A 10,960-nucleotide genomic window follows, 5' to 3' on the forward strand; every position below is an offset into this window, starting at 1 on the left:
TCTCCGTCTCTCTCCCTCTTTCTCTCCATCTCTCTCTCTATCCATCTCTCTCTCTGGGTCTCTGTCAGTCTCTTTTTCTCTCTCTGGGTGTCTGCGTGTGTGCCCTTCTCTGTCTGGGAGTCTGTGTGTGTGCGTCTCTCTCTCTCTCTCTCTCTGTCCATGGGTCTGCGTGTGCACATCTCTCTCTCTCTCTCTCTCTGGGTGTCTGTGCGTGTGTTTTTCTCTCTCTCTGGGTGTCTGTGTGCAAGTCTTCGTCTCTCTCTCTGGGAGTCTGTGCTCGTCTCTCTCTGGGAGTCTGTGCTCGTCTCTCTCTGGGAGTCTGTGCTCGTCTCTCTCTGGGAGTCTGTGCTCGTCTCTCTCTGGGAGTCTGTGCTAGTCTCTCTCTGGGAGTCTGTGCTCGTCTCTCTCTGGGAGTCTGTGCTCGTCTCTCTCTGGGGAGTCTGTGCTCGTCTCTCTCTGGGGAGTCTGTGCTCGTCTCTCTCTGGGGAGTCTATGCTCGTCTCTCTCTGGGGAGTCTATGCTCGTCTCTCTCTGGGGAGTCTATGTCTGGGGAGTCTATGCTCGTCTCTCTCTGGGGAGTCTATGCTCGTCTCTCTCTCTCTCTCTGGGGAGCCTGTGCTCGTCTCTCTCTGGGGAGCCTGTGCTTGTCTCTCTCTGGGGAGCCTGTGCTTGCGCATCTCTCTCTGGGGAGCCTGTGATCTCTCTGGGGCTTGTGCTCATCTCTGGGGACTCTCTCTCTCTCTCTCTCTCTCTCGGAGTCTGTATGTGTGTCTCTCTCTCTCTCTCTCTCTCTCTCTGGGAGTCAGTACACGGGTGTCTCTCTCTCTCTCTCTCTCTCTCTCTCTCTCTGGGGAGCCTGTGCTTGTCTCTCTCTGGGGAGCCTGTGCTTGTCTCTCTCTGGGGAGCCTGTGCTCGCGCATCTCTCTCTGGGGAGCTTGTGCTCGCGCATCTCTCTCTCTCTCTCTCTCTCTCTCTCTGGGAGTCTGTACGCGGGTGTCTCTCTCTTTCTCTCTCTCTCTCTCTGGGAGTCTGTACACGGGTGTCTCTCTCTTTCTTTCTCTCTCTCTCTCTCTCTCTCTCTGGGAGTCTGTGCTCGGGTGTCTCTCTCTTTCTCTCTCTCTCTCTGGGAGTCTGTGCTCGGGTGTCTCTCTCTTTCTCTCTCTCTCTCTCTGGGAGTCTGTGCTCGGGTGTCTCTCTCTTTCTCTCTCTCTCTCTCTCCCTGGGAGTCTGTGCGCAGGTGTCTCTCTCTCTCTCTCTCTCTCCCTGGGAGTCTGTGCGCAGGTGTCTCTCTCTCTCTCTCTCTGGGAGTCTGTGCTCGCGCGTCTCTCTCTCCCTGGGAGTCTGTGCGCACGCGTCTCTCTCTCTCTCTCTGGGAGTCTGTGCATGCGCGTCTCTCTCTCTCTCTCTCTCTCTCTATGGGAGTCTGTGTGCGCGAGTCTCTCTCTCTCTCTCTCTCTCTCTCTCTCTCTCTGGGAGTCTGTGCACGCATGTGTCTCTCCCCCTCTGGGAGTCTGTGTGCGCACGTCTCTCTCTCTGGGAGTCTGTGCGCATGCGTCTCTCTCTCTCTCTCTGGGAGTCTGTGCACGCGCGTCTCTCTCCTGGGAGTCTGTGCGCGCACTTCTCTATCTTATTTATTTATTTGTTTATATTTGTTGACCGGGAGTGTCCGACTGGAAGTAGGTCCATTTGCAGTGGAGGCCCAGGGAGAAAAGCTCCACAGTTAAAATAAACAGACAGTAGTTACATTGGATTTTATAGAGATTAACAATTTACATAGCAATTACTTACAACATATTTACAGATGAAGAACATAGTACATCAGTAGACAAGTATAGAGTCTTTATCTGTGAAGTTCATAACAGTCATTAACAAATGTTACAAGAAGAAGTTCCTGCTGTATAATAAATACTGGCTTATGAGCATCTGAGCTTGCTATAATCAAAGTAGTTAGTGGAGTGGAAAGAAAGGTAGTGGTTGGATCGGGAGGGTGATATTAGAGTGGGAGTTGCAAGGGCATAGCCAGCATGTTTTTAGGTGCGCTTTTAGTAAAGTTTTGAAGTGGGTGCATGATGGTACGGAGGTAATTGTGGGTGGGATGGAGTTCCATAATTTGGCTATGGTGCAAGAGAATAGTGCTTCACCAGCAGAGTTATTGGCTTTAGTGCTCTGCAAGTGATTTTTGTTGCTGGATCTTAGTGGTCTGGTGGTGCGTTAGGGTAGAAGTAGATTCTGGAGGGATGGGACATTTAGTGGATGATTTACTAGTTTGTGGGCGAGTGAGAGTTGATACCATTGAAGGAGGTGAGGGAGTTCAAGCCAGACCAGTTCAGCAAGTGAGAGACAGTGGTGACTACGGTAGGATGCCCCTGTGGAGAATTTGGCGATTTTTGTTGTAGCAGGTCTCTAACTTGTTTAGATCGCATTGCCTTAGGTTGGTATATATTGGACAGGCATAAAGTAGGGTCTATCTCTCTCTCTTTGGGAGTCTGTGCACGCACTTCTCTAGCTCTCTCTCTCTTTGGGAGTCTGTGCGCTGGCGTCTCTCTCTGGGAGTCTGTGCGCGCACGTCTCTCTCTCTGGGAATCTGTGTGCGTGTCTCTCTGGGTGTCTGTGTGTGTCTGTCTCTGGGGGTCTGCTTGTGTACGTCTCTCTCTCTCTCTGGGTGTCTGTGCATGTCTCTTTCTGTCTCCTGGGAGTCTGTGCATCTCTCTCTCTCTCTCTCGGAGTCTGTGTTTAAGTGTCTCTCTCTGGGTGTCTGTGTTTGTGGCTGGGAGTCTGTGTGTGTGTCCCTCTCTGTCTTTGGGGGGGGGTCTCTCTCTCTCTCTCTCTCCGGGAGTCTGTGTGTGTGCGCATCTCTCTCTCTCTCTGGCTGTCTGTGTGCGTCTCTCTCTCTCTCTCTCTGTTGGGAGTCCATGTGTGTCTCTCTCTCTCTCTGTGGGAGTCTGTATGTGCGCTTTTCTCTCTTGGGTCTGTGTGTTTCTGTCTCTGGGGGTCTACGTGTGCGCCTCTCCCTCTGCTTTTCTCTGTATGTGCACGTGTATCTCTCTTTGTCTGTCTCTATCTCTTTCTGGGGTCTGTGCGTGTGTCTACCCCCCTCCATCTCTCTGGGGAGTATGAGCATCTCCCTGTCTCTCTCTCTCTCTCTGTGAGGGTCTGAGTATCTATCTCTGTCTTTCTGGGGGTCTGCGAGTGTTTCAGTCTTTCTGGGGGTCTGCGAGTGTTTCAGTCTTTCTGGGGGTCTGTGAGTGTCTCTCTCACTCTTGGTGGTCCATGAGTGTCTATCTCACTCTTAGGGGTCTGTGAGTGTTTGCATCTCTTTGGAGGTCTGTCTCTCTCTCTCTCTCTCTGAGAGTATGTGTGTGTACGTCTCTCTCTCTCTCTCTGAGAGTGTGTGTGCGTATGCACATCTCTCTCTCTCTCTCTCTCTCTCTGAGAGTGTGTGTGCGTATGCACATCTCTCTCTCTCTCTCTTTCTCTCAGAGTGTGTGTGTCCACATCTCTCTCTCTCTCTATGAGAGTCTGTGTGTGCACGTCTCTATCTCGGAGTCTAGGTGTGGGTGTCTATCGCTCTGTGGGAGTCTGGGTGTGAGCGTTTCTATTGCTTTGTCTTGCTCTCTCTCTCTTTTTGGGAGTGTGTGCGCGCATGTCTCTTTCTCTACGAGTCTGTATGCGCATTTGTCTCTGGCAGTCTACGTGTGTGTCTCTGTCTCTGGGGGTCTGTGTGTGCACGTCTCTCTGTGTGTCTGCATGTGTCTCTCTCTCTCTCTGGGTGTCTGCATGTGCATCTCTCTCTGGGTGTCTGCGTGTGTGTCTCTCTCTCTGGGTGTCTGTGTGTCTCTCTCTCTGGGTGTCTGTGTGTGTCTCTCTCTCTGGGTGTCTGTGTGTCTCTCTCTCTCTGGGTGTCTGTGTGTGTGTCTCTCTCTCTCTCTGGGTGTCTGTGTGTGTCTCTCTCTCTGGGTGTCTGTGTGTGTCTCTCTCTGGGTGTCTGTGTGTGTCTCTCTCTCTGGGTGTCTGTGTGTGTCTCTCTCTCTGGGTGTCTGTGTGTGTCTCTCTCTCTCTCTCTGGGTGTCTGTGCGTGTGTGTCTCTCTCTGGGTGTCTGTGCGTGTGTGTCTCTCTCTCTCTGGGTGTGTGTGTGTGTGTGTGTCTCTCTCTCTGGGTGTGTGTGTGTGTCTCTCTCTCTCTCTCTGTGTGTGTGTGTGTGTGTGTGTGTGTGTGTGTGTGTGTGTGTGTGTCTCTCTCTCTCTCTCTGTGTGTGTGTGTGTGTGTGTCTCTCTCTCTCTGGGTGTGTGTGTGTGTCTCTCTCTCTGGGTGTGTGTGTGTGTGTGTGTGTCTCTCTCTCTCTCTGGGTGTGTGTGTGTGTCTCTCTCTCTCTCTCTGGGTGTGTGTGTGTGTCTCTCTCTCTGGGTGTGTGTGTGTGTGTGTGTCTCTCTCTCTGGGTGTGTGTGTGTGTGTGTGTCTCTCTCTCTGGGTGTGTGTGTGTGTGTCTCTCTCTCTCTGGGTGTGTGTGTGTGTGTGTGTGTCTCTCTCTCTCTGTGTGTGTGTGTCTCTCTCTCTGTGTGTGTGTGTGTGTCTCTCTCTCTCTGTGTGTGTGTGTGTCTCTCTCTCTGTGTGTGTGTGTGTGTCTCTCTCTCTCTGGGTGTGTGTGTGTGTCTCTCTCTCTGTGTGTGTGTGTGTGTCTCTCTCTCTCTGGGTGTGTGTGTGTGTGTGTGTGTCTCTCTCTCTCTGGGTGTGTGTGTGTGTCTCTCTCTCTCTGGGTGTGTGTGTGTCTCTCTCTCTCTGGGTGTGTGTGTGTGTCTCTCTCTCTCTGGGTGTCTGTGTGTGTCTCCTGTCTCTCTCGCTTTTTCTCTCTGGGTGTCTGTGTGTGTGTGTCGCTCTCTCTCTGGTTGTCTGTGTGTGCGTCTCTCTCTCTCTCACCCTCTGGGATTCTGTGTGCGCATGTCTCAACTCTGGGAGTCTGTGTGTGTGCCTGCCTCTCTCTCTCTCTCTCTCTCTCTCTCTCTCTCTCTGGGAGTCTGTGTGTGTCTCTCTGTTGCCCAGACCCCCAGAGAGAGAGAGAGAGAGAGAGAGACAGAGAACGAAAGACACATATACAGACCCTCAGAGAGAGAGACAGAGAATATGTCTGTCTTTTTCTGGGGGTCTGTGTGTTTGTGTCTGTCTCGCTGTGGGGATCTGTGCTGGTCTCTCTCTCACTCTGGAGGTCTGTGCGTGCCTCTCTCTCTTGCTCTGAGGGTTTGTGCATGTCTCTCTATCTCTCACTCATGGGTCTGTGCATGTGTGTGTGTGTGTGTCTCTCTCTCTCTCTCTCTCTCTCTCTCTCTCTCTCTCTGAGGGTCTGTGCATGTGTGTCTCTCTCTCTCTGAGGGTCTGTCCTTGTCTTTCTCTCTCTCTCTGTGGGGGTCTGTGTGTGTGCGCATCTCTCTCTCTCTCTCTCTCTCTCTCTGGGAGCCTGTGCATGTGTATCTTTCTTTCTCTAGGTGTCTGTGTGTCCCTCCCTCTCTCCGAGTGTCTGTGCATGTGCTTCTCTCGCTCTCTCTCCCTCTTTCACTCTGTGTCTCTCCCTCTTTCTCTCCATCTCTCTCTCTCTCTCTTTCTCTCTATCTCTCTCTCTCGCTTTCTGTCCATCGCTTTCTCTCTGGGTCTCTGTCAGTCTCTTTTTCTCTCTCTCTCTGGGTGTCTGTGCGTGTGTGCCCTTCTCTGTGTGGGAGTCTGCGTGTGTGTGTCTCTCTCTCTCTCTGTCTATGGGTCTCCGTGTGCACATCTCTCTCTCTCTCTCTCTCTCTCTCTCTGGGTGTCTGTTCATCTCTCTCTCTCAGTCTGGATGTCTGTGCGCGCATCTTTCTCTCTCTCTGTTTCTGTCTAGGTGTCTGTGCTTATGTTTCTCTCTCTCTCTGGTTGTCTGTGTGCAAGTCTTTCTCTCTCTCTCTCTCTCTCTCTTTGGGTGTCTGTGTGTGTGCGCACATCTCACTCTCTCTCTGTGGGAGTCTGTGCTCGTCTCTCTCTGTGGGAGTCTGTGGGAGTCTCTCTCTGTGGGAGTCTGTGCTCGTCTCTCTCTGGGGAGTCTGTGCTCGTCTCTCTCTGGGGAGTCTGTGCTCGTCTCTCTCTGGGGAGTCTGTGCTCGTCTCTCTCTGGGGAGTCTGTGCTCGTCTCTCTCTCTGGGTAGCCTGTGCTCGTCTCTCTGGGGAGTCTGTGCTCGTCTCTCTCTGGAGAGTCTGTGCTCGTCTCTCTCTGGGGAGTCTGTGCTCTTCTCTCTCTCTGGGTAGCCTGTGCTCGTCTCTTTGGGGAGCTTGTGCTCATGCATCTCTCTCTCTCTCTCTCTCTCTCTGGGAGTCTGTGCGCGCGGGTCTCTCTCTCTTTCTGGGAGTCTGTGCGCGGGTGTCTCTCTCTCTCTTTGGGAGTCTGTGCGCGCATCTCTCTCTGGGAGTCTGTGCGCGCGTCTCTCTCTCTTTCTGGGAGTCTGTGCGTACACGTGTCTCTCTCCCTCTGGGAGTCTGTGTGCACGCGTCTCTCTCTCTCTGGGAGTCTGTGCGCGTGCGTCTCTCTCTCTCTCTCTCTCTGGGAGTCTGTGCTTGCACTTCTCTATATCTCTCTCTTTGGGAGTCCATGCGCTGGCGTCTCTCTCTGGGAGTCTGTGCTTGCGCGTCTCTCTCTCTCGGAGTCTGTGCACGTACGTGTCTCTCTCTCTCTCTCTCTCTGGGAGTCTGTGTGCGCGTCTGTCTCTGGGGGTCTGCATGTGTACATCTCTCTCTCTCTGGGTGTCTGTGCGTGTCTCTGTCTTCTGGGAGTCTGTGCATCTCTCTGTCTCGGAGTCTGTGTACGTGTCTCTCTCTGGGTGTCTGTGTTTGTGGCTGGGAGTCTATGTGTGTCTCTCTCTCTGTCTTTGGGGGGGTCTGTGTGTGCACGTGTCTCTCTCTCTCTCCGGGAGTCTGTGTGCGCGCATCTCTCTCTCACTCTGGCTGTCTGTGTGTGTGTGTCTCTCTCTCTCTCTCTCTCTCTCTGTGTGGGAGTCCATGTGTCTCTCTCTCTCTCTCTCTCTGTGTGGGAGTCCATGTCTCTCTCGCTCTCGCTCTCTTTGTATGTGTGCATCTCTCTCTCTCTCTGGGTGTCTGTGCCTCTCTCTCTGTGGGGGTCTAAGCATCTATCTTACTCTGCGTGTCCCTCCCCGTCTGTGTGTGTGTGTCTGTCTGTCTCTCTCTCTCTCTCTCTCGGTGTCTGCGTGTCTCTCTCTCTCTCTCTGTGGGTGTCTGCTTGTCTCTCTCTGGTTGTCTGCATGTCTTTTTCTCTTTCTTGCTTGGTGTCTGCTTGTCTCTTTCTCTGGGGGTCTGCATCTGTGTGTGGGTGCCTGTCTTTCTCTGGAGAGTCTGCGTGTGTGTGTTGCACTGGGGGCCTGTTTGTGTGTTTCTCTCTTTCTCTGGGTGTCTGCATGTCTCTCTCACTCTCTGGGTGGCTGCGTCTTTGGTTTTGTGGAATTGCAGGCTTTAAGCATCAAACTAACCATATGCACTTATTTCTACGTTTCGTACTCAGTCATACTGGAAGTCTCATCACTATCAGCATCTTGAGTCTATTAAGAAGATTATTTTAGTTTGCTGTTGGTGTGCCTCTTTTGCAATGCAGAATGTTACATTTTTCATCTTTCCTAAGCTCCAAGAGGTATTGGACATGGTAGACAAAACCTTGCAAGACTGGAGCTTCCTTTTGTTCTCCTACTTGATGTCTCCATCCAGGTACTCCTCAAAGTGGCCCTCCTGTGTGTTAAGTAGATAATAACAATCACCCTAAAATGCTCATGCTTGGTTTACTGTTGTAGCAGTGTAAAGCTATGTGGGTCATGTCTTGCCAGTATACTAAAGATTTTCAGTGCTTTCCTTTGTGTGCATCCCAGTTGAGTACCCAGGCTTACTTTTGTAAATAGTATGGTATGTATGACCACCAGATTTTAGAATTTTCTTGCTATTGGTATGCTTAGTCAGACCTCTTGTCTTTTTGGCCGCCATTGTATCGGCAGTCTGCTTTCAGATTTTTTTTTTGCGCAGAGAAGTACCTATTGGGGTCCTTCCTTTATATTTTCTATGAAAAGTATTGTCCATTGTGACGTGTACCTGTCAGGAAGGAGAATTGTGCATGTGGAAGGTAGATACCATTTAAGGACACCCACATGGTCTGTGTTTTCTTTCTTGAGGAGAGTTGTAACATCTGGTCTTGTAACATCTAATCTTTTACTGACAAAACAATAAGAAGCAGGCTTAATTCCGTAAAGCTGTTTCTTGAAAATGTCTTCTGAAGTCTTGGAGCTTACACTCTTGGCTACTGAATCCTCTTCCATGGATCTCCTCCTTCGGTTGAAGAAGATAAAATTTTCAAAAGAGGCTTTTGTGAAGACTCCATAGTCCATCTCTTTGCAGCGGACTGGGATGGACAAATCCGCTGTGTTAGCTTTGGAGCACTTGGATTCCCAGTCTGATATACTTGGTCCTTCTATCAGGGCTGCACAGCAATAAATTACATAATCACGTACTTCCTATTGATATGTACAATTTTCTACAAAGCAAAAAAGCCAACAATCAAACTAGTAAAAATGAACACCACCTGTCTGCAGAGACCAACTACTGCTCTTAACTGAAGAACAGTAATGTAAAGAACACCGACCCATTGTTTATTGATGGATGAATAAATTTAGCTGTTTTGTGACATTTGGGTTCATAGGTATTTACTAGGATGATGACCACAAGGGCCTTTTTAAGCCTAGCCATGCATCCCAAATCAATGACAAGTTCTGATACCCTTGATAAGTGTAAGCAGGGTTTGGGAGATGAACCATTTACAGGTCACCTGTGTCCATTAGAGACATAGATGCCAAAGCAGGGCTGAATTTCCGGTTTCCCATCCAGCTGTCCAAGTTGCACTTGAATTGGGTTAGGGAGGAACTCTACTTCACACGGTTGGGGAGCCTGTTCCATAGACAGAGTAGTCTCTTTGATACATACTTGTGTCTCCAGCAGGACCTGTTTATATCACAGGCATGGTTTAAGTCTTTAGAATAGGTAATTCTGGTGCTGTTTGTTTTGTGGATATGCAGGAGGTCCATCAGACCAGGGTCTGACAATGCCATGTATGCTGGGCATAGATCTCCCCTTAAAAGCTTGTAGGAGACAGAATACATGGATATGGCCTTGAGGTCTGCATAGGATATTTTACTTAGCCGTGTATTTTTTTAGTGAGGAGCCTTTGTGGATGTTCCAATTGTTAGAGATACCAAATGGGACATTGTACTTGATGACAGGTCTGATGAATGCCAAATAGTGGAGCAATGACTTCCTTTGACTTGAATGCTATACCTTTGTTTATTAGTTGTGCAATATAGAATGATTTCCTTACCACTTTAGACACATGATGGTCAAAGGCTAGAGTACTGTCTGTGTGTGTCCCTAAGTCCCTGACTACTGGGTCAACTCTAAGGGGTGTATTGTCAATGTGATAGTTACCAGGGATTGATGATCCCAAATTCCAACAATTCCCTTTACAAGCATACATTGACTTGCACTGGACAAACTAAGTTTAAGTTTGGGATTCTAAAAATCATTTATAAGGACCCCAGGGAAGGGGACTGGGGCAGTAGGATTTGTAACAGTGAGGTTAGATGGCAACTGAAATTATGAGCTATTTACCCACTGGGTATCAACGAACATTTTTCATTGGCACCTGTTTTAAAAGAAAAAGCTCTGATGTTGTAAAGCATTTTGTAACTTACTGATGGCAATGTTTTATTTTTTTAATTAATTTTGTATTGTATAGTGTAAAATTTGTTTTATGTTATGTATTTAATAGGTTAGAGTGTTAATGGGATACTGCTTAATCAACACTAGTTGATTTTAATTGATTGTGTTAAGTAGGAGTGTTATTTAAACAGTCACAATGGTGAAGCACTGCGGTTTGACAAAAGTCCATGATTTACGTGGACGAAAGCGCTTACCATGTATTCTTGCTATTCATTGGACTACGTACTTGTGTTTGTTTCCATTTGTTGGACTATGTTCTGGGAATAGACACTTATATTATTACACTTGACTGTGAATTTTTACATCTCCAGGGTGCTGTGGCTGATTTTGACCAGGGTGGAGAGTTGTTTTTTATAGGTCTGATGCATGCCAAATAGTGGAACAATGACTTCCTTGGACTTGGATGCTATACCTTTGTTTATAAGTTGTGCAATATAGAATGATTTCTTCACCACTTTAGACACAAGATGGTCAAAGGCTAGATTACTATCTGTGTGTGTCCTAAGTCCCTGACTACTGGGTCAGCTCTAAGGGTTGTCAATATGATGTTTACCAGGGATTGATGACTTCCCAAATTATACTATTATGCATTTCTTTGCATTTAGTTTTAGTCCATGACTCTGACACCAGTTATTTGACTGTGTCAGCCCTTCCTGGAGGACATTTGTGTCAGTATGAGATTCAGTGACAACTCCCAGTTTGTAATCATCTGCAAATGTAGTCAGCCATAGACCACTGACGTTGGCCTTGACTTCTGAGAAGTAAATACCAAGAGGAAGAGGTCCAAGGACTGATCCCTGAGGGACTCCACTTGTGACTGGCCTCTTTGGCTCACAGACAGGATCCAGGAACTTAGAATTGGGGAGTCCACCTCTACAGATGGCTATCCAATGGGTGACATATGGATTTGTACCTAACCTCTTGAGTTGGTCAACAATGCCCTACTGGGGTATTGTGTCAAATGCCTTGGCCAGGTCAAGGTAGGCAGTGTGAACAATTTTGCCCTCATCCATTGCTTTGGTGACCTTCTCAAAGAAGTCCACCAGGTTGAGCAGGCATGATTTCCCCTTGACAAAACCAAAATGGGTTGGGACCAGTGTCTGGAAGTTTGCTATATCTTTATTGATCATCTCTATGATAATTCTTTCCATGGCTTTACATATAAGATTGTTGAGGCTTG

At 48.8% G+C, this 10,960-nt stretch overlaps 1 protein-coding gene across 1 annotated transcript in view; it reads right to left on the reverse strand.

Annotated features, from left to right (window-relative positions):
* Window positions 1-6,606, reverse strand: part of LOC122796765 (zinc finger CCCH domain-containing protein 13-like) — a gene marked incomplete at its 3' end in the record, with an annotated part of 10,897 nt that extends 4,291 nt beyond the window's left edge. The window contains exon 1 of the mRNA XM_044065496.1: window positions 6,469-6,606. Within this exon, the coding sequence (XP_043921431.1) occupies window positions 6,469-6,606 (138 nt within the window). The remainder of the gene's footprint in view (window positions 1-6,468) is intronic.
* Window positions 6,607-10,960: the final 4,354 nt, after the last annotated feature.

The sequence above is a fragment of the Protopterus annectens genome, chromosome 3.part0, assembly GCF_019279795.1.
Source record: "Protopterus annectens isolate FY-2018-M chromosome 3.part0, PAN1.0, whole genome shotgun sequence".
Classification (NCBI taxonomy): Eukaryota; Metazoa; Chordata; order Ceratodontiformes; family Protopteridae; genus Protopterus; species Protopterus annectens.